The 22,941-nt window shown below is 42.9% G+C and overlaps 1 protein-coding gene across 1 annotated transcript in view; it reads left to right on the top strand.

The window, feature by feature from the left end:
- Window positions 1-266: 266 nt before the first annotated feature.
- LOC143289657 (zinc finger CCCH-type with G patch domain-containing protein-like) overlaps window positions 267-22,941 on the top strand; it is a 153,198-nt gene continuing 130,523 nt past the window's right edge. The window contains exons 1-10 of the mRNA XM_076598706.1: window positions 267-410; window positions 2,873-2,969; window positions 3,400-3,548; window positions 4,431-4,820; window positions 6,736-6,830; window positions 7,799-7,861; window positions 9,607-9,761; window positions 12,047-12,255; window positions 15,419-15,527; window positions 18,632-18,838. Coding sequence (XP_076454821.1) covers window positions 363-410; window positions 2,873-2,969; window positions 3,400-3,548; window positions 4,431-4,820; window positions 6,736-6,830; window positions 7,799-7,861; window positions 9,607-9,761; window positions 12,047-12,255; window positions 15,419-15,527; window positions 18,632-18,838 — 1,522 coding nt within the window. The 5' untranslated portion in view covers window positions 267-362. The remainder of the gene's footprint in view (window positions 411-2,872; window positions 2,970-3,399; window positions 3,549-4,430; window positions 4,821-6,735; window positions 6,831-7,798; window positions 7,862-9,606; window positions 9,762-12,046; window positions 12,256-15,418; window positions 15,528-18,631; window positions 18,839-22,941) is intronic.

Below are 22,941 nucleotides of genomic sequence, written 5' to 3'. Positions count from 1 at the left end.
TGGTTGCCAGGAACGTCTGTCTTTTCGTCAGCACGAAAACAGATCTGCAGTATCATCTTGATCATGGACGCTAATATCTCACTAGTGTCAATGTCTTGATTTAGCTTTTTTTCTGTTTGCCTTGTGTGTCTTTGTTTCCATGAACTTAAATATCTGTTACAGAGAGAGAGAGAGAGAGAGATTACAAGGGAGAATACTCTAGTCAAACACGAAACTTTCGCTTCAAATCGAAGCACGGCTTTTAGTTTTACAAAACATGGCAGCGCCCTACGACTTTCGGTCTTTATGAATCCTGCAGTCTTGTTTTTTTTGCATTTGTAAGCGTCGACTCAAACTGACTCACACTACACTCAGGAGCAGGCATGGATGAGGATACTATCCAGCAGTCCCTTGATCTATACAGGGCTCAGGTAACTTGACAAGGAGAGGCTGAGATGGGTGAAGTTGTTGCCGAGGGAAAAGAAAGAGGCAAATTATAACAGCCGCCGAATCATGATGAATATCGTGAAGACAGATATTATATACTGTTTGGAGGGACTGGCCCGTTAGGACACCCCTCCCTCCAGCCCTCTCTCATCTTTTCCTCTCTTCACTACACACGGGCTCTTTGTTCCGTTTATATTCCTGTAGAACACCATTCTCTCTCTCTCTCCTCCCCAACCACTGAACGTACATACCAAAACGACTAAGGTCAGCTTGCTTATAAATTAACACACACACACACACACACACACACACACACACACACATATATATATATATATATATATATATATATATATATATGCATCAACGCACACCCGGCACACGCACACACAGATACGTCCACACACACACGTACCTGCATGTGTGTGTGCGCGCGCGCGCACGCACACACACACACACACACACACACACACACACACACACATATATATATATATATATACACACACATCAACGCACTCATGGGCACACACACACACACACACAGATACATCCACACACACACACACACACACACACACTAAGTATAACAATTTCAGATTAAAGGTACCCCACCCCATCCCTATCCTTTTTTTAATTTAACCCCTTGACTGCTGAATCCTAATGAAAAGAAAACAGTACTTTTTGTGCAGTTTATCAATCGTGTTTTGCTTATCAAAAGTTCTGCAACCCAAAAAGGGGAAAAAATCCAATGCCCAATGGTCATGGACACCCTGACCTGTGAGAGTGATCAGTCTTATCTCACAACAGAGGTGACAGCCCTTTACTGATGAGCATATCAGCTTCAGTAAAGAGGTTAGTTTGAACTTTTATTTATATAGATATGTCATTTTTGTCGTTGTAAACTGGAGCATATACATTGTGTGTGTGTGTGTGTGAATGTGTGTGTGTGTGTGTGTGTGTGTGTGTGTGAGAGAGAGAGAGAGAGAGGGGGAGGTAATGAACTAAAATGAGAGAGAATGTTGTAGACAATATCAAGATGGGATGAGAATGGAACTAGAAACTAGACACTTTCACAATGTCAGCTGAATGGAAATAACTTGTTTGTTGAGGGAAGGGGGAAATTGAATTTCACTGAAATATAAAACTTCTTCACCACCTCCTTCTTGTTCTTCCTGTTCTTGTTGTTGTTCTTCTCATCGTCTCGCTTTTCATACATATTTTATTGTATTTTAGGTTAATGTTTTTCAGCATGATGAATTTGTACATAGACTAGGCATCTGCTTGTCCCCGCACTCCCTTTTTTTTCCCCCCTTTCTATTCTAAAACTAAACCAGATGTATTGTAGCATATGTTGTTCAGTCTGCTTGCTTTCACTTCTTCTTGGCGTTCACAGCTACACACCATCAGTCCATTTCTGACGATCTATGAATGACATTTTCTCCAGCTCCTCGATGTTGCCATATACTAGTTTTGTTATGAGTGGTGTGTCGACAGGTCACACATCTTGTCTTTGCCTGTTTGAACAGGGGGGCGATGGACGCAATAGCCGAGTGGTTAAAGCGTTGGACTGTTAATCTGAGGGTCCTGGGTTCGAATCACGGTGACGGCGCCTGGTGGGTAAAGGGTGGAGATTTTTACGATCTCCCAGGTCAACATATGTGCAGACCTGCCAGTGCCTGAACCCCCTTCGTGTGTATATGCAAGGAGAAGATCAAATACGCACGTTAAAGATCCTGTAATCCATGTCAGCGTTCGGTGGGTTATGGAAACAAGAACATACCCAGCATGCACACCCCCGAAAACGGAGTATGGCTGCCTACATGGCGGGGTAAAAACGGTCATACACGTAAAAGCCCACTCGTGTGCATACGAGTGAACGTGGGAGTTGCAGCCCACGAACGCAGAAGAAGAAGAAGAAGAAGAAGAACAGGGGGGCAGTTTAGGAAGATGTGCTTGAGCTCGGCTGTCTGCTCTTCCTGTCCATAGGGGCAGGTGGGGAGATGGCACCAGCTTCAGTCTTCAGTGCATGTAACTGTTCTTCTTCTTCTTCTTCTGCGTTCGTGGGCTGCAACTCCCACGTTCACTCGCATGTACACGGGTGGGCTTTAACGTGTATGACCATTTTTACCCCCACCATGTAGGCAACCATACTCCATTTTGGGGGGTAATGTAACTGTTCAGTTTGTTGTGACAGGTGCAGAGTCTCACCAGGATACTCTGCTGCTCTCTGGGTACCATGCAGTTGTCGTCCCTGATTGTTAAGTGCCCTGATGATGGACTTACTTGCTTTTCATGCCTTGAAACTGGAACCGACATTTTCTGATTGTGAAAGAACATGATTGTTTAAACTGTCTGTCTGATCTGTCTGTCTGATCTATCTATCTATATATCTATATAGATGTGTGTGTGTGTGTGTGTGTGTGTGTGTGTGTGTGTGGTACAGCTGAGCCATGTGGAGCAGCAAATGGTGGTCCTCGGGGAAACAGAGGAACTGAAAAGCCTGGTGTCTGATCTCAAAGAGCTGATTGGTTTGACAGAAGGTAAACGATATCACATTCCCCCCCACCCCCCCCACCCCCTCAGGTATTTTATTCATGTAAACGTATAAAAAGGATAGGAGCACATTGTCTCATTTCAGTTTATGTGTGTGTTTTCTAGCCCAGTATAGTATGTGAGTAAATGAACACACACACACACACACACAGACACACACACACACAGACACACACACACACACTACACACACACATACAGAAGTAAAGAGATGGAAGTCTGATAGCATGTCATGGAAATTTATTTTACATATTTATACAGGTGACATACAGAGGACATGTATGATACATGTATATATGTACACACTGCAAACATACTTGCTTGAGTCGAGTACACACACACACACACACACACATACAACGCCCTGCAGCGGCTGTCACTGAGAGTTGTTGTGGGTTCTGCATGTGGCATGTCCAGGCAGCCTCCTGTCCCTGAAGAAGAGCAACCTGCTGAAGACCCTGGAGGATGCCGAGTCAGGGAAAGCACCTGGCACCTCCCAGTCCTCCGCTCCTTCTTCTGCTGCGGCATCCGCACCCTCCCTGGATGATGAATACGCTTTGTTTCAGGTGAGCACTGCTGCTCTTATTTCTTATTCTTTGTACTGTCTTGATGTGTTTGTGTGTGTGTGTGTTGTGTGTGTGTGTGTGTGTGTGTGTGTGTGTGTGTGTGTGTGTGTGTGTGTGTGTGTGTGTGTGTGTGTGTGTTGTGTGTGTGTGTGTGTGTTGTGTGTGTGTGTGTGTGTGTGTGTGTGTGTGTGTGTGAAAAAGACAGAGACAAATTGTGTGTGTGAATGGAATGTATATATATGCATACAGTGATACATGTATAATGTACATATATAGTTGATGTATGCTTGAGTGGAGGGGAGATATATTACCTAAACAGTAATATCAGTAGCAGCTGTGTAACTTAACCATGTACTGATTTTTTATTCACCCAGACATGCCTGACACCCTATTGATTTAGTTACTTTTGAGACTGTCATCATAAATTTCAACTTTCAAAGGAGGCGTCATTGTGTTCAGACAAATGCATATAGCTTATATGCTGCACATCTGCCAGGCAGATGCCTGACCAGCAGCATAACCCAACGTGCTTCGTCAGGCCTTGAGTGCATGCTTATATATATATTTGTGTACCTATCAGAGTGGATTTCTTCTACAGAATTTTGCCAGAGGTCAACACTCTTGCTGCCATGGGATCTTTTTCAGTGCGTAAAGTACGTGCTGCTCGCATGGGACCTGGGGGGTTTTATCGTCTCAATCCGAACGACTAGACGCTGTGTTCGATTTTCCGGTCAGACTTGGGGAGAAAGGGCAAGAGTGGGATTTGAACCCAGGCCTTCACAGGCGCTGTATTGGCTGACGAGCGTCTTAACCACTCGGCCACCTTCCTCCTCACAGCGATGTAACCATTTTCCATCTGTCTCTCTGTGCACAACATTTCAGGCGGCCCTGCAAGACGACCTCGCAGACGGTGACGAGCCATTGAACGCCGTGACGCAACCACCGCCATCTTCAGCAGCATCGTCAGGAGGGGACAACCTCAACCTCACAGCTCCTCCTCACACCCCACATGAGAGTTCTCTCCCCTCATGTTCTGCGGAGAACCGTGTCCACAGCTCCGACAGCGACGCCGGAGACTCGGACGACTCGTCCTCTGACAGCGAGACCCGGAAAGGGGGAGCGTTCAAGGGGAGGATGGAGGTGGACGAGGAGTTGTCTAACCTGGTTGGGATGAAGTGCTGCGCCCCCTTCTCCCACGACTGGGGCAAGCTGGACTACCACAACGCGCTGGTCATGTCCGCTGTTCGGGACGCGCAGACAGATCACGTTCTGGTGAGTGGTTACAGCGCATGGGGGTTCGGTTTGTCCGGCATTCGGATTCAGCTACTGGTGATCAGTTATGCACAAACAGATTAAGAGAGGCACAAGAAGAAAAAGAGAGGGAGAGAAGGAGAGAGAGAGGGAGGGAGAGAGAGAGAGGGAGAGAGAGAAGGATTTGAAAAAAGAATGGACATATTTTTGTTGTCTTTGAGGCGTGCTTTGGATTGTAAGATGTATTCTCCAGTTGTAAAAATGTATAAAAAAAAAAAATAAAAAAAAAGAAGAAACATCAGAATTTAAAACACAGCAGCATGTATTAAGGTGCACATAATAAACACACACACACACACACACACATGCACACACACATATAGATATATGGATATAGATATGGACAGATGTAGATTTATCTATCTATCTGTCTATCTCTATGTATACTTAGATATACATATATACATATATATATACACACACAGATACTCTCTCACACACACACACACATATAGATATATGGATATAGATATGGACAGATGTAAATTTATCTATCTGTCTATCTTTATGTATACTTAGATATACATACATACATATATATACACACACACACACAGATACACACACACACACACACACATATATATATATATATATATATATATATATATATATATATATATATTTGAAATAAATAAAACAAAGTTGAAAACCAACACCTATTTTGTTAAACAATAAAAAAAATTTTTTTTTTAAATCTGAATTTTTGCTGCTACCCGGCATGCTTGGTCACAGACTACACTCATCTATGTCATCACTTTCTTTCTTTCTTTCGTCGTTCTTTCGTCGTTCTTTCTGGACGGTCACTGCGGCTTCAGTGATTACAAGTGCAGGTGAGAGTTGGATATATTTTGCTATTGTCGTTTTGTTATCGGGGGTCTGTGGAGACATTATGTATAGATCAATATGTAAATCTATGTCATATATATAGAAAGACAGACAGATAGACAGACAGATAGATAGATAGATAGATATATGTAGAGAGAGAGTATCAGTATCAGTATCAGTAGCTCAAGGAGGTGTCACTGCCAAGCAGATGCCTGACCAGCAGCGTAACCCAACGCGCTTAGTCAGGCCTTGAGAAAAAAGAAAAAAAAAAGAAATAGAAAATAAAAAATAAAAAAGATAAATAAAATAAAATAAGATAAGATAAAATAAAATAAATGAAACAAAAAATAATAAACAAAAAGAAATCAATAATAATAAAATATATATTTATATATATATTTTATTATTTTTAAATTTTGTTTATTATTGATTTCTTTATATATATATATATATATATATATATATATAAGAAAGAAAAAAAAAGATTAATACATAAAAATATTACTACTAATAATAATAATATTTAAAAGGCGCAAAATCTTGATTAAGTCAACTCTAGGCGCGCGCGCGCACACACGCATGCACGCACGCACGCACACACACACACACACACACACACACACACACACTGACTGACTGAAACCATTTATTGTCAGATTAACTGTTTGTTGTACTGACATTTTCGCAACCATTTGAATAAAATATTAACTGAGCAACACAAGGAAATTCTGATTTGAGGGAAGGTATGATTTAAAAAGAACATATTTAACAAATCATTTTACCAAATTTCATTAATATCATTATCTCAAAAAATATTCTAACGCACACACATACTCACATACGTGTCTCTCCACCTCTCTCTCTCATATATAGATATGGACAGATGTAGATTTATCTGTCTGTCTGTCTATCTCTTTGTATACTTAGATACACACACACACACACACACACACACACACACACACACACACACACACACGCACATACACAAAGAGAGGGAGAGATGCATGCATGCTGATCTGGGTGAGTGTTGTGTGTTTGTGAGCAGGTGAAGGTCATGTTCACCACCCCCACCCACACGGCCATGCAGCCTTGCAGGTTCTTCCTGGACGGTCACTGTCGCTTCAGTGATGAGAAGTGCAAGTGAGTTTCAGTTTCAGTTTCAGTATCAGTAGCTCAAGGAGGCGTCACTGCGTTCAGACAAATCCATATACGCGACACCACATCTGCCAAGCAGATGCCTGACCAGCAGCGTAAGCCAATGCGCTTAGTCAGGCCTTGAGGGGAAAAAAAAAAAAAAAAAGAAAAAAAAAAGGTGAATAAATAATAGAGTGCAAGTGAGAGATGGATATGTATTTAGTGACTGACTAGTTGTTTTCTTATTGGGTGATTGTGTGGGTGGTGTATTTTTTTTTTTTCCCAAAAAATAGATTGTTGTTCTGAAATTAACGTTTGTACATTACTGCCTTTGTATTTATTTATTTTTTATTTTTTTGTTGTTGTTGTTGTTGCAGTGATTTGATTTGATTTGTTGTTCTGTTTTCTAAGTGCAGTAATTTTGTTTAAATTTTTTTTTTACTATGTTTAAATCAACCTACATGTGCGTTTGTGTGTATGTGTATGCGCAGGACTGTGCGTGTGTGTTGCGTGCATGCATAAGTGTGTGTTATGTGTGTGTGTACATGTATGTGTGTGTGTGTGTTTGTGTGTGTGTGTGTGTGTGTGTGTGCCTTCATGCATTCTTGTGTGTGTGTGAGCATGTGCATGCATGCCTGTGTATGTGTGTCACAATTGTGCATGTGTTATGTGTTTGTGTATACATGTGCATACACACATACGTGTGTGTGTGTGTGTGATGTGTTTGTGTGTTACATGTGTGTGTGTATGTGTGTGTGTGTGTGCGTATTTGTGGAGAAATAATGTTCAGATTGCAATGTTTTTGTTGTGGAAAAGTATTAGTAAATGAAATCAGACTTTCTTCCATTATACATTAAAGTGCTTGCGTGTGCATGTGTGTGTGTGTGTATGTGTGTGTGTGTGTGTGTGTGAGCATGCCTCTGTGTGTGTGTGTGTGTGTGTGTGTGTGTGTGTGTGTGTGTGTGTGTGTGTAGATTCTCACACGGCCAAACAGTGGAACTGAAAAAGCTGAGAGAATTTGTGGAAGCCGATCACAGGTATGGGACTTGTATTTTCCTTTGCATTTTTTTTTCTCCTTCCTTTTAATTTACTTTGTTTACACGTTTGTGTGGTTTTTGCTATTGTTGAGCATTTCATTATCCTTTTTTTTTCCACACACAATGAGAGCAAGATATCACCTGACATATCTTTGGTGTTGGCAGGTTTTGAGTATATTGATTACAATGGGGTGGTGGCCTAGAGGTAACGCGTCCGCCTAGGAAGCGAGAGAATCTGAGCGCGCTGGTTCGAATCACGGCTCAGCCGCCGATATTTTCTCCCCCTCCACTAGACCTTGAGTGGTGGTCTGGACGCTAGTCATTCGGATGAGACGATAAACTGAGGTCCCGTGTGCAGCACGCACTTAGCGCACGTAAAAGAACCCATGGCAACAAAAGGGTTGTTCCTGGCAAAATTCTGTAGAAAAATCCACGTCAGTAGGAAAAACAAATAAAACTGCACGCAGGAAATATACAAAAAAAATGGGTGGCGCTGTAGTATAGCGACACGCTCTCCCTGGGGAGAGCAGCCCGAATTTCACACAGAGAAATCTGTTGTGATAAAAAGAAATACAAAATACAAAATATAGTGGAGGGAACAGTGCCATCAGTAGGAAAAGTAAGATATCAGATTGGGATCAGAGAATATGCATAGAAAGCAAGTAAAGGGAACTTTCTTCTACATAATTACCAGCTGTCTTCCCAAGTGTCAAAATTTGAAGAAGAAAAAACCCCAGTTGAATTCAGTTTATTTTCTTCGTTTCTTTTATCGAATCAGTGTTGCAGGGGAATCTGCTGGTGCCATAAACTCTGCTGCCCGACTCGTCCTCAGAAAGAAAAGATCTGAGCACATCACTCCTCTTTTGCAACATCTCCACTGGCTCCCTGTCTCACACCAAATAAAGTACAAGATCAGCACTCTGTGTTATAGATGTATTCACAAAACTGCCCCTTCCTATCTCTGCGGCTGCCTTCACCTCTACACTCCATCTCGCTCACTACAATCGGCTTCGGATCCACTCTGTTTTTGCACACCCAGATTCAAACACTGCACTGTTGGCCGCCGTTCTTTCTCTGAATGAACTTCCTCTTTCGCTTCGTCAAGTCTCCACATTCAGCTCTTTCAAGTCTGGCCTTAAAACCCACCTCTTCCCAAAATAGCCTCCCTTGCCTGCCTCTTCCTTGTCTTTAGTTTCTACAGTTCTAGAGTTATGCATGTGTGTGAATGACTGGTGTGAAAGTGCTTTGATTTGTCTCTGCACAAGATTCAGCGCTGTATAAATACCATTATTATTATTATTATTATAAAACTCCCTGGGATTGAATGGGTTAACCCTGGTGCCTTCTTCTTTGCTCATGGGCTGCCACTCCCACGTTCACTCATATGTACACAGTTAGGCTTTTACATGTATGACCGTTTTTACCCTGCTGTGTAGGCAGCCATACTCTGTTTTCAGGGATGTGCATGCTGGGTATATTCTTGTTTCCATACGCTGACAGGGATTACAGGATCTTTAGCGTGCGTCTTTGATCGTCTGCTTGGGTTTAGGTACGAGCAGGTCTGCACATATGTTGACCTAGGAGATCGGAAAAAATCTCCACCCTTTACCCACCAGGCGCCGTTACTGAGATTCGAACCCAGGAACCTCCAGGTTGAAAGTCCAACGCTTTAACCACTCGGCTATTGCGCCCGTCATTCATGGTGCCACCTCCCTCCCTCCCTCCTTCCTTCCTCTCTGTTTCAGCACCATCAAGGTGGACACCAAATGTCTAGCACAGTACGGGGACGGCATCTGGTACCCGGCCACCGTCACGGAGGTGATGGGCGACGTGGTCAGCGTCCACTTCGACGACTACGGGGAGGATCTGGACGTGGACATGGCACAGGTGGTGCCCTCTGGTGAGTTGTGCAGTTCCCGCTCCCAGTTTCCCTGACTCAAGGAGGCGTTCAGGCCAGACACGGTAGTGAAATTTGGACCAAAATCATGATTTTTTTGTGATTTTCGTTTTTTCCGCATAATTTGCTTCTTCAACATCTAATCTTTATAGTCCGTTTCACCTGGGTACTGTATTCACTTAAATAAAGCTTTAAACAGCATCAACATGTGTGATTTCTTGTGAGTACCAAGCACATCTCTTTCTTTTCCTGTTTTCTCAGTTTTGTGTTTTGTCCTCGTAATACCATTTTTCAAAATGCTAATGCTCAAAAACTTTAAAAGATAGCATGTTCAAACTTAGTACTTTCTTTCTTTATGTATTCATCTTTATTATAGTGCAGTGGTTTGTATAGTACTAGTAAAAGAATGAATATACACTCATTTTAAAAAAATGATGTCAAGGAATCATCATTTCAACAAAAAAATAATAATAAATGTATTTATTCAAATTCCAAAATACCACTGCACTATAATAAAGAACAAATACAAATAAATCAAATAAAACAAACAGAAATAACATATCTGTAAAGGTACCAAAGTTTTAAGCTTTTAATTTTTTTGTTTGTCGGCCATTTTGGATTCGTTTCCATGCACAAAATGACCTTTTTAGACATGTTTAGTTCAATATCTTTGCATACCATGTCACAGAAAGCCATAAACTTCAAGTTTATTTCATACGTTTTTGTACTACCGTGTCTGGCCTTAAGGCTCGCGGACTGATCTATACATACATGCTGTTAAAAAAAAAACAAAGAAGATTTCATTTGGAAAGGCAGATGCTTAATCTTCGCATTAACCCTTATGATAGTCAGCCGTGTCCGACTATGACCATCAGAACAGCAGAGGAGGCAACTGCTGTTCCGACTATTTGGGCTAGAATTTGATTATAGTGGAGAGTGTCTTGCCCAAGTTACATCCCCACTCTCTCAGCCAAGAGGGTTTTAGGACAGTCGGCGTCGGGATGGTTCCCAAAGGCCAACTAGCCCACAAGGCTGCAGCGCTAAGAGCCAGTGCAATTTTGCCTCCTAGTTTGAGAGTCATAGTCCTTCACAAAAAGACTTGAGCTGTAAATGGTTTCCCATTGACTGGAGAAACCATTGATAATACAGCTCTCGCTTTGCTGTTGGCCCAAATGTAAACTTATGTCAATCTGTGATATAAGCTCAGTGTTGGGCCTTATTAACCCAGTGCATTGATCAAGCCTTGAGACGCTTTGTCAAGGAAATTATTGTTGTTGTTGTAATGGTTTACTTTGTCAGATAAATTATTGTTGTTGTCGTCACGGTTTTAGTTTACTTTGTCAAGTAAATTATTGTTGTTGTGGTTGTCATGGATGTTGGTGTCATAATTTGTCAGAGAAGCTTCTGGTTTCCAGAAGCAGGCTGAGATGTTTTAGGGGAAGGAACATTGATTGGGTAAGAACACACAAATCAGTAATGACGGGTTCCATAAATCGTCAGATATAAGAATGTTGCAGTGTGTAAGCTGCAGCTATGAAAATAGAATATCAAAAGTGAACAGTGGCTCTCCCTTCATGATATAATTTTTACACAGTTATTCATTTATTTGCCCAGCTTTCCCTCCACCCCCAAGGGGAAAAAATGTCATTTCTTTTTACACAAAGAGTCCTGATGTGAGAAGGTCAAGCAATCAATCAGTCAATCAATCAAAAACACTTTATTAATCCACATGGAAATTAAGTTGTGCAATCACAGGCTCGTTGTAAACACTGGCATAAAATCATCATGCGCAACATACGAAGAGATTAAAACTAGTCAAATAAGAATTCCCAATAGCTGACGATATACTAACCCCCCCCCCCCCCACACACCCACACACACACACACACATACTTATGTTAAGACAATAGGGTATTGCACAACAATATTAACAAATGAAAACTTCCAACAAAAAAGGGTATAGATTACTAAAAATGACATGCGCGCACGCACGCACGCACGCACGCACGCACACACACACACACACACACACACACGTTAAGACCATAAGGTATTGTACAACAATACATAAATAAAAACATCAAGGGAATAAATCCTATATATAAGTAAAATGCACACACACACACACACACACACACACACACACACACACACTCATTCACACACACACTCACACACACCCATACAACGTATGCATGCACATAACATATGTCACGCCAATAAAATCAGTACATTAACATTAAGATTGATATCGGACACTTGAGCGTGTGTTTCTGATATCGTTTCAGCAGTTCATCAAGCAGAGGATAATACCTCTTCAGACAGCGACAACGAAGAAGAAGCACACCCAGAGGCCAGCACAGCCACAGGGCAAGGGAGAGCAGCCATGGGGGATTCTGAGGAGGAGGAGGAGGAGGAAGAGGAAGAGTTACCTGTGTTCCTGTGGAAACCTCCTCAGACGACTGTGGCCCTGGGTGAATGGGAAAGCCACACGCGGGTAGGACCTGGGGGAAACGTTGGTGTGTGTGTGTGTGTGTGTGTGTGGGGGGGGGGGGGTGGGGGTGGTGGGGGGGAACTACACATGTCAGGTTGTCTGTCCTGTGTCAACAGTTTCAGTTTCAGTTTCAGTAGCTCAAGGAGGCGTCACTGCGTTCGGACAAATCCATATACGCTACACCCCATCTGCCAAGCAGATGCCTGACCAGCAGCGTAACCCAACGTGCTTAGTCAGGCCTTGAGAAAGAAAAAAAAAGAAAAAAGAAAAAAAAAAGGTGAATAAATAATAGATAAGCTTACATAAATAAATAAATAAATAATAATTTTAATATAAAAAAAGGTAGTAGTAATAATAATAATAATAAAATGATAATAATAAAAACAACAACGCAAATTAACACACAGGGACAAGATTATTTAAAGCGTGGAGGGTGTTGGCCGAGTGGTAACGCGTCTGCCTAGGAGGCGGGAGAATCCAAGTGCGCTGGTTCGAATCCCACAGTCGCCAGTTATTTTCTGCCCCTCCACTAGACCTTGAGTGATGGTGGTCTGGACGCTAGTCATTCGGATGAGATGATAAACTGAAGTCCCGTGTGCAGCATGCACTTAGCGCACGTAAAAGAACCCACGGCAACAAAAGGGTTGTTCCTGGCAAAATTCTGTAGAAAAATCCACTTCCATAGGAAAAACAAATAAAACTGCACGCAGGAAAAAATACAAAAAAAAGAAAAAAGAAAAAAAAAGGGTGGCGCTGTAGTGTAGCGACGCACTGTCCCTGGGGAGAGCAGCCCGAATTTCACACAGAGAAATCTGTTGTGATAAAAAGAAATACAAATACAGATACAAAACCTACCCTTCCTGTGAGCCCAGTCCCTTATTATATTTCAACATAAGGTATTGACTTGGCATTGACTCCATGTCGCCGGCTCTGGTCATCAGGTGATGACCGTCTCTTACAAATTCAGTCCTACAGAACCAGATCACATGGAAAATGCGCTTTCTCTTTCCAGGCTTCCTCCGCATGGAACTCACTCCCGTTTCCTGTCCGTCCTGCTGTTTCTTGCCCTTCTTTCAAAACCTCTTTGAAAACTCATTTATTTCCAGCCGTTCAAATCAGTAAATAACTTGTGGTCTTCACTTTTATGTTTTAGCCAAGTTTTTTGGTTTTTTTTTTCTCATTTTTCTACTGTTTTTTTTTTTTATACTATTTTAAACGTACACGTGTTCATATGCCTTAAACTGCCAGAATGTGCTTGAGCGCATGTGTGTGTGTGTGTGTGTGTGTGTGTGTGTGTCTACATCTTGTGTGGAGTGGGTGTGGGTTTGTGGGTTGCAGCTGGAGTGGGAGGATTTGTGCACATGGGTGTATTCATGCGTTTTTAGTATGCATACGTTATTGTGTTTTTCATTGTAAACGCCCAGGGCTTTTGTTTCATTAGATTGGGCGTATCAGAATGTCCTTTTATTTATTTGTGAGAAGTCTAGGGACAGACCTACCTACTACTGAATCAAGTCACAGCATCATGATGTTGGACTTGACTATTGTACATATGTAGATACACTGTGTTATTTAGTTGGACATGACTATCGCACATACATAGATGCCCTGTGTTATTTAGTTGGACTTGACTATTGTACATATGTAGATACACTGTGTTATTTAGTTGGACTTGACTATCGCACATATGTAGATGCCCTGTGTTATTAAGTTGGACTTGACTATTGTACATATGTAGATACAGTGTTATTTAGTTGGACTTGACTATCGCACATACGTAGATGCACTGTGTTATTTAGTTGGACATGACTATCGCACATACATAGATGCACTGTGTTATTTAGTTGGACTTGACTATTGTACATACGTAGATACACTGTGTTATTTAGTTGGACTTGACTATTGCACATACGTCGATGGCCTGTGTTATTTAGTTGGACATGACTGTCGCACATACATAGATGCCCTGTGTTATTTAGTTGGACATGACTATCGCACATACATAGATACACTGTGTTATTTAGTTGGACATGACTATCGCACATACATAGATGCCCTGTGTTATTAAGTTGGACTTGACTATTGTACATACATAGATGCCCTGTGTTATTTAGTTGGACATGACTATCGCACATACGTAGATACACTGTGTTATTTAGTTGGACTTGACTATCGCACATACATAGATACACTGTGTTATTTAGTTGGACATGACTATCGCACATACATAGATGCCCTGTGTTATTTAGTTGGACTTGACTATTGTACATACGTAGATGCACTGTTATTTAGTTTGACTTGACTATTGCACATTCGTAGATGCCCTGTGTTATTTAGTTGGACATGACTATCGCACATACGTAGATGCCCTGTGTTATTTAGTTGGACTTGACTATTGTACATACGTAGATGCACTGTGTTATTTAGTTGGACATGACTATCGCACATACGTAGATACACTGTGTTATTTAGTTGGACTTGACTATCGCACATACATAGATGTCCTGTGTTATTTAGTTGGACTTGACTATCGCACATACGTAGATGCCCTGTGTTATTTAGTTGGACATGACTATCGCACATACATAGATGCCCTGTGTTATTTAGTTGGACATGACTATCGCACATACATAGATGCCCTGTGTTATTAAGTTGGACTTGACTATTGTACATACATAGATACACTGTGTTATTTAGTTGGACATGACTATCGCACATACATAGATGTCCTGTGTTATTTAGTTGGACTTGACTATTGTACATATGTAGATACACTGTATTATTTAGTTGGACATGACTATCGCACATACATAGATGACATGTGTTATTTAGTTGGACATGACTATTGCACATACGTCGATGGCCTGTGTTATTTAGTTGGACTTGACTATCGCACATACGTAGATGCCCTGTGTTATTTAGTTGGACATGACTATTGTACATATGTAGATACACTGTGTTATTTAGTTGGATATGACTATTGTACATATGTAGATACACTGTATTATTTAGTTGGACATGACTATCACACATACATAGATGCCCTGTGTTATTTAGTTGGACTTAACTATCGTACATACGTAGATACACTGTGTTATTTAGTTGGACACGACTATCGTACATACGTGGATACACTGTGTTAATGAAAGGATTGATGTTTCCGCAGGGCATCGGCTCCAAGCTGATGGGCAAGATGGGCTACGTTCCGGGCCAGGGGCTGGGGGTCCGAGGTCAGGGCAAGGCCGAGCCTGTTCCCATCATGCTCCTGCCACAAGGTGACCTTGACTTTTTCCGCTTTGTGTGAAATGGCATCCCGAATGTTCTTCTTAGCCACTGTGTTGCACTGATTCATTTGAGAGCTAACTGGCTCATTTGAAATAGCATCTGAAGAGTGTTGTTCTGCTTTGTAAGTGGATTGAGATACATGTTGAAATGTGTGCAGAACGAACACACACGTGACATGTGCCATGCAGTATTATGAAAGTTTAGAACAAAAATTGAGGAATTTGTGTTCATGCTTGCTGAATGAAACTTTTAAGTTTGCAACATTGTCCTGTCAGAATATATTCTTTATGGTGTTTTTTTTTGGTGTTTTTTAAATTGTTATTTTTATGACATGATATGACACAGCACAACACAACATGACTTGATGCAACACAACACAGCACAGCACACCACAGCACACCAACACAGTACAGCACAACACAACACAACACAGCACAGCACAACACAACACACCAACACAGCACACCACAACACACCAACACAACACAACACAGCACACCACAGCACACCACAACACACCAACACAACACAACACAGCACACCACAGCACACCACAACACACCAACACAACACAACACAGCACACCACAGCACACCACAACACACCAACACAACACAACACAGCACACCACAGCACACCACAGCACACCACAACACACCAACACAACACAACACAGCACACCACAGCACACCAACACAACACAACACAGCACACCACAGCACACCAACACAGCACACCACAGCACACCAACACAACACAACACAGCACACCACAGCACACCAACACAACACAACACAGCACACCACAGCACACCACAACACACCAACACAACACAACACAACACACCACAGCACACCACAACACACCAACACAACACACCACAGCACACCAACACAGCACACCACAACACACCAACACAACACAACACAGCACACCACAGCACACCAACACAGCACACCACAACACAGCAACACAACACAACACAGCACACCACAGCACACCAACACAGCACACCACAACACACCAACACAACACAACACAGCACACCACAGCACACCACAGCACACCAACACAACACAACACAACACAACACAACACACCACAGCACACCAACACAGCACACCAACACAACACAACACAGCACACCACAGCACACCACAGCACACCAACACAACACAACACAGCACACCACAGCACACCACAGCACACCAACACAACACAACACAACACACCACAGCACACCACAGCACACCAACACAGCACAACACAACACAACACAACACACCACAGCACACCAACACAGCACACCAACACAACACAACACAGCACACCACAGCACACCACAGCACACCAACACAACACAACACAGCACACCACAGCACACCACAGCACACCAACACAACACAACACAACACACCACAGCACACCACAGCACACCAACACAGCACACCACAACACACCAACACAACACAACACAACACACCACAGCACACCACAGCACACCAACACAGCACACCACAACACACCAACACAACACAACACAGCACACCACAGCACACCACAGCACACCAACACAGCACAACACAACACAACACAGCGCAGCGCAGCACAATGTATCACAGCACAAGGCACCACACCACACAACACCGCACCACACAACACAACACAGTACAGCACCACACCACACGACACCACACCACACAACACAACACAGTACAGCACCGCACCACAGCACACCACACCGCACCACACAACACAACACAACACAGTACAGCACCACACCACACCGCACCACAGCACACCACACCGCACCACACAACACAACACAGTACAGCACCGCACCACACCGCACCACAGCACACCACACCGCACCACACAACACAACACAACACAGTACAGCACCGCACCACAGCACAGCACACCACACCACACCGCACCACACAACACAACACAACACAGTACAGCACCGCACCGCACTGCACCACAACACACCACACCACACCACACCACACCACACCACAACACACCACAACACACCACAACACAGCACAACTCCTAACTGGTTTTAATCATATACGTTGTTGTTTTAACTATAGTATGATATTCTCATCTGTTTCTTTCTGTGCTTATCGCACTGGTTGATTTGTGATTATTGTATGATAATAATAATAATAATAATAATGGTACTTATATAGCGCTGAATCCTGTGCATAGACAAATCTAAGCGCTTTCACACCAGTCATTGTCACGCACGCATAACTCTAAAACTGGAGAAACTAAAGACAAGGAAGAGGCAGGGAAGGGAGGCTATTTTGGGAAGAGGTGGGTTTTAAGGCCAGACTTGAAAGAGCTGAGTGTGGAGACTTGACGAAGCGAAAGAGGAAGTTCATTCCAATTGCAAGGTCCAGAGACAGAAAAAGAACGGCGGCCAACAGTCGAGAGTTTGAATCTTGAATCTGGGTATGCGTAAGTGGAGTGGATCCGAAGCTGATCGTAGTGAGCGAGATGGAGTGTAGAGGTGAAGGCAGCCACAGAGATAGGAAGGGGCTGATTTGTGAATACAGTTTTAGCATAGAGTGCTGATCTTGTACTTTATTCGGTGTGAGACAGGGAGCCAGTGGAGCCAGTATGAGATTGATTAGCATCAACTTTGTATCTATGCATTTTTATCTTCCTTATGTATTTTACGATGAATGACTGTGAAAGTATGTAATCATTACATGCGTATGATTGTGGTCGTTGTCACAAAAGATCCACATCAACTTTAGCATTTCAGCCTTTGATGTCCATGTATGTTTTTACATTGAGTGACTGTGATTATCCGTGCAGTGTTTACGTAAAATACAGCACCACATGAATATCTCTTACCCCCTGAAAGCAGAGTATGGCTGCCTACATGGCGGGGTAAAAAATGGTCATACACGTAAAAGCCCACTCGCGTATATACGAGTGAACGTGGGAGTTGCAGCCCACGAACGCAGAAGAAGAAGAAGAAGAAGAAAAAAAAAGAATATCTCTTATTTGAGAACGATAAAGTATTGTGTGTTCTGCATTGTGTATTTTCCTCCTGTCCACCTCTCTGCGTGGCCAACAGGTAAATCGCTGGACCGCATCATGGAGCTGAAAGAGATGGCCGGTAACCAGGACCTCTTCAACGCCATGACGAAGCTGGAGAAGAGGAAGAGGAGGATGGAGAGGAAGCAAAAGGAGGAGGAGGAGGGGGCAGGAGGGGGGGTCAGGAAGGCGGCGGCCTCTTCTGACGTCTTTGACTTCATCAACACCAAACTGGCGGGGAAGAAAGGTGGGTCGGTAGCAGTAGTAGGAGGAGGTGTGGTGTGGTGTGGTGTGGTGTGGTGTGGGCTGTGTGTGTGTGTGTGTGTGTGTGTGAAGAGAGAGAGAGAGAGAGAGAGAGATACACAGAAGGCAGGAAGGCATCCATGGCAGCGGCGGCCTCTTCTGATGTCTTTGACTTCATCAACACCAAACTGGCGGGGAAGAAAGGTGGGTCGGTAGTAGCAGTAGTAGGAGGAGGTGTGGTGTGGTGTGGGCTGTGTGCTTGTGTTTGGTGTGTGTGTGTGTGTGTGTGTGTTGTGTGTTTGTTGTGTGTGTTGTGTGTGTGTGTGTGTGTGTGTGTGTGTGTGTGTGTGTGTGTTGTGTGTATTTGTGTTTGTTGTGTGTGTGTGTGTGTTTGTGTGTATTTGTGTGTGTGTGTGTGTGTGTGTGTTCGTTCTTTAGTTTAATGTCTTTTCACTGTAAGTGATATTGATATAGATAGATAGATAGATATGTGTGTGTGTGTGTGTGTGTGTGTGTGTGTGTGTGGAGAGAGAGGGAGAGAGAGAGAGATACATAGACAATAATGAAAAAAAAAAAACCCATCCCAAAATGAACGTTTTGAGTATTGGTGAACTAAAACTGGATTAGGAGAAAGATGAAATCTTTTTTGAATGGAGTATTTATACCTAGAAAAAGAAAAGGGGGGAGGTGGAAAGAGAGAGACAGAGACAGAAACAGAGAGAGACAGGCACAGAGAGAGGGAGAGAGAGACAGAGAGAGAGAGACACAGAGAGAGACTGCATGCACAGGAGAGAGAGAGAGACACAGAGAGAGACAGAGACAGAGAGAGATTGCATGCACAGGAGAGAGAGACAGAGAGAGATATTGCATGCACAGGAGAGAGAGAGAGGGAGAGAGAGAGATTGCGTGCACAGGAGAGAGAGAGAGAGACAGAGAGAGAGATTGCATGCACAGGAGAGAGAGAGAGAGACAGAGAGAGAGATTGCATGCACAGGAGAGAGAGAGAGAGAGAGAGAGAGAGAGAGAAATTGCATGCACACACAAAACACACACACCACACAGTGTTACATGTTTGTCTGAGTGCGTATGTGTGCATGCCTGAAACCTGATTGAATGACACAGGAAACGAACGATGAGCGCCCAACAGCAGCTGTAAGTCGGCTCTGCCCAGGTAGACAGCCTGTTGTATAAAAGGACCCCGTGTTTGCAAAGCGCTTAGAGCTTGGTCTCCGACCAAGGATAGGCACTATGTAAATATCCATATCGATCAATCAAAACACACACACACACACACACACACACATCACACGCACACATGCGCACACACACACACACACATGCACACACACACATACACACACACACTCACACACACATGCACACACGCACGCATGCATGTATGCACGCACGCACGCACGCACGCACACGCACACAGGTGATTATATAAAAAACAACAACAAAAAACCACACACACGTTGCATGTCTACAAGCACCTGTATTATATCATTTCTTTTCCTGTAACCTGGAGCAGTAAATGAATGAACAAAGGAAAAAAAAAAGAGTACATATACCATAATATGCACACACACACATACATACACAAGCAAGAAAGGAACAAACGTGTAAATAGCTTTGTAAAAATGCAACTTAACTCACTCAGTATGGCCAGTCCTCTCTTCTCCTCTACACAGACCCCTCGGATGTCCAGTGGGTGTCTGAATGACCCAACTTTTAGCTTCCGTCGTCAGAATTGTGGTATTCTTTGTCAACATTCACGTCTTCAGTATAAGAGCCTTCCGCTTGCAATATTTTGATGATGGTAATTGGGGTGAAACGCTGTTAACGTCGTCTCTTTCGCCATTCGTATGGAGAGAGTTAAAAGTTTTCGCGTTTGTTCAAAAAGCTACCAGGAACCAAAGCAGTCATCTTTGTCAGAGAGAAAGACAGGAGGGGAAAGGAAGTGAGAGAGACAGAGAGAGAGAGAGAGAGAGAGAGAGAGAGAGACAGAGGGAGAGAGACAGAGAGAGAGGGGGGGGGGGGGGAGAGAGAGAGAGACAGAGGGAGAAAGAGAGACAGAGGGAGAGAGACAGAGAGAGAGAGGGAGAGAGAGAGAGAGAGACAGAGGGAGAGAGATTGAGAGAGAGAGAGGGGAGAGAGAGAGAGAGAGACAGAGGGAGAGAGATTGAGAGAGAGAGAGAGAGACAGAGAGAGGGGTAGAGAGGAGAGAGACAGAGACAGAGGGACAGAGAGAGGGGTAGAGAGATGAGAGAGATAGAGAGAAAGACAGGAGGAAAGAGGAAGTGGAGGAGACAGAGAAGGGGGTGAGGAAGGAAAAGAGAGAGAGGGGGATAGAGAGGGGGAGAGAGGAGAGAGACACAGAGAGAGACAGACAGAGGGAGAGAGACAGAGAGAGAGGGAGAGAGAGAGGAGGAGAGAGACAGAGAGGGAGAGAGACAGAGGGAGAGAGACAGAGAGAGAGGGAGAGAGAGAGGAGGAGAGAGACAGAGAGGGAGAGAGAGAGAGACAGAGGGAGAGAGACAGAAAGAGGGAGAGAGAGAATCCTCCTGAACATTTGGGTTCAGGTCTGGGTTGTATAAGCAATCTCTGCAGGGCTAAGTTTGCTTAGAATTAGGAGGAATTTTCTTAACCCATTCAACCCAGGAGAGTTTACAGCCTTCATAGACTTCCCTGCTGTCTTTATTTATGCCGATAAAAGCCCTGAAGAAAATGTGCTGTTTTCCCTTGAAATTACGTGTTGAGACATCCGGAAATATACTGTAGTTAGTTCCCCTTCTTTTCGGTTTGTGCGTATGTAGTTTCAGTTTCAGTTTCAGTAGCTCAAGGAGGCGTCACTGCGTTCGGACAAATCCATATACGCTACACCACATCTGCCAAGCAGATGCCTGACCAGCAGCGTAACCCAACGCGCTTAGTCAGGCCTTGAGAAAAAAAAAAAAAATATATATATATATAGATAAGCTTACATAAATAAATGAATAAATAAATAAATAATAATTATGATATAAAAAAAAAGGTAGTAGTAATGAAAATAATAATAATAATAATAATAATAAATAATTAAATAAATAAGACAACGATGATGATAAATAAGCATATAAATGTAAAACATGAAGACACACATTCACACATACACACGCATTGTATGTAGGGAATGTGGAAACCATTTTTCATGAGATAAATTTTGACGCCAGGGCAGCTCTTTTTGATGCAGGGCAGAATGCCTTAGGTCTGTTTATGCTGATGCCTTAGAGCAAGAGAAACCTTAACGCTAAGCAAACCAAGCACTGCTGAGATCACTCATGCCAGTGTGTATATATATATATATATATACAAAAAAAAGGGTGCATTCGTGGGGGTGTGTGTGTGGGGGGGGGTGTTGAGGGGTGGGGGGCAGGGGTGTGGGGGGGGAGGATGCAGGCAGGTGTGTGTGTTTTATCTTCAGTTTAACGTCTATTCACTATAAGTGTTTTTAGACGGAAAGGAGTCAAGAAGTGGATAAAGGAAAGGGAATGCATGTGAATATTAGTGTAAAAAAAGTATTCATGTTATGTATCAGAGGAAAAGTATATTATAAGAAAAAGGTCTAAAGAGATTGTGGTGTGTATTGAATGAGGTGTCATGGGAAGGAGAATATGTATATGCATATCAACAAGTATTAACCTACAACAATGTAAATATAAATAAATGTGTGTGTGTGTGTGTGTGTGCATGTGTGTGTGTGTGTGTGTGTGTGTGTGTGTGTGTGTGTGTTTTAAACAATGGAAAGGTGATGTTGTTATCAGACTTGCTTTTGCTATAACTCTGTTGAGGGTGATCTTGTAAGATATGTCGTATGCCAAACTTTACCCCCCCCCCTTTTTTTTTTGCTTGTAATCTGCATGTGTATCACAGACTTCACCACACAGTCGATTTCTCCTACAGAGATAATAAAAAGTTACTCTGATTCTGATTACCTGGAAGTCATCATCATAAAAAAGGCAGAATCCAACACACAAGGCAAAGTCCAACGAAACGGAAATGAGGCCTGAAGAGTCAGAAGTCAAGACAGTGCAGCCACTTTTCATTTTGGGGATGGAAATTTCCGTC

This window comes from Babylonia areolata, chromosome 14 (assembly GCF_041734735.1).
Source record: "Babylonia areolata isolate BAREFJ2019XMU chromosome 14, ASM4173473v1, whole genome shotgun sequence".
Taxonomy (NCBI): domain Eukaryota; kingdom Metazoa; phylum Mollusca; class Gastropoda; order Neogastropoda; family Buccinidae; genus Babylonia; species Babylonia areolata.
This window is presented reverse-complemented; position numbering and strand designations above follow the sequence as displayed.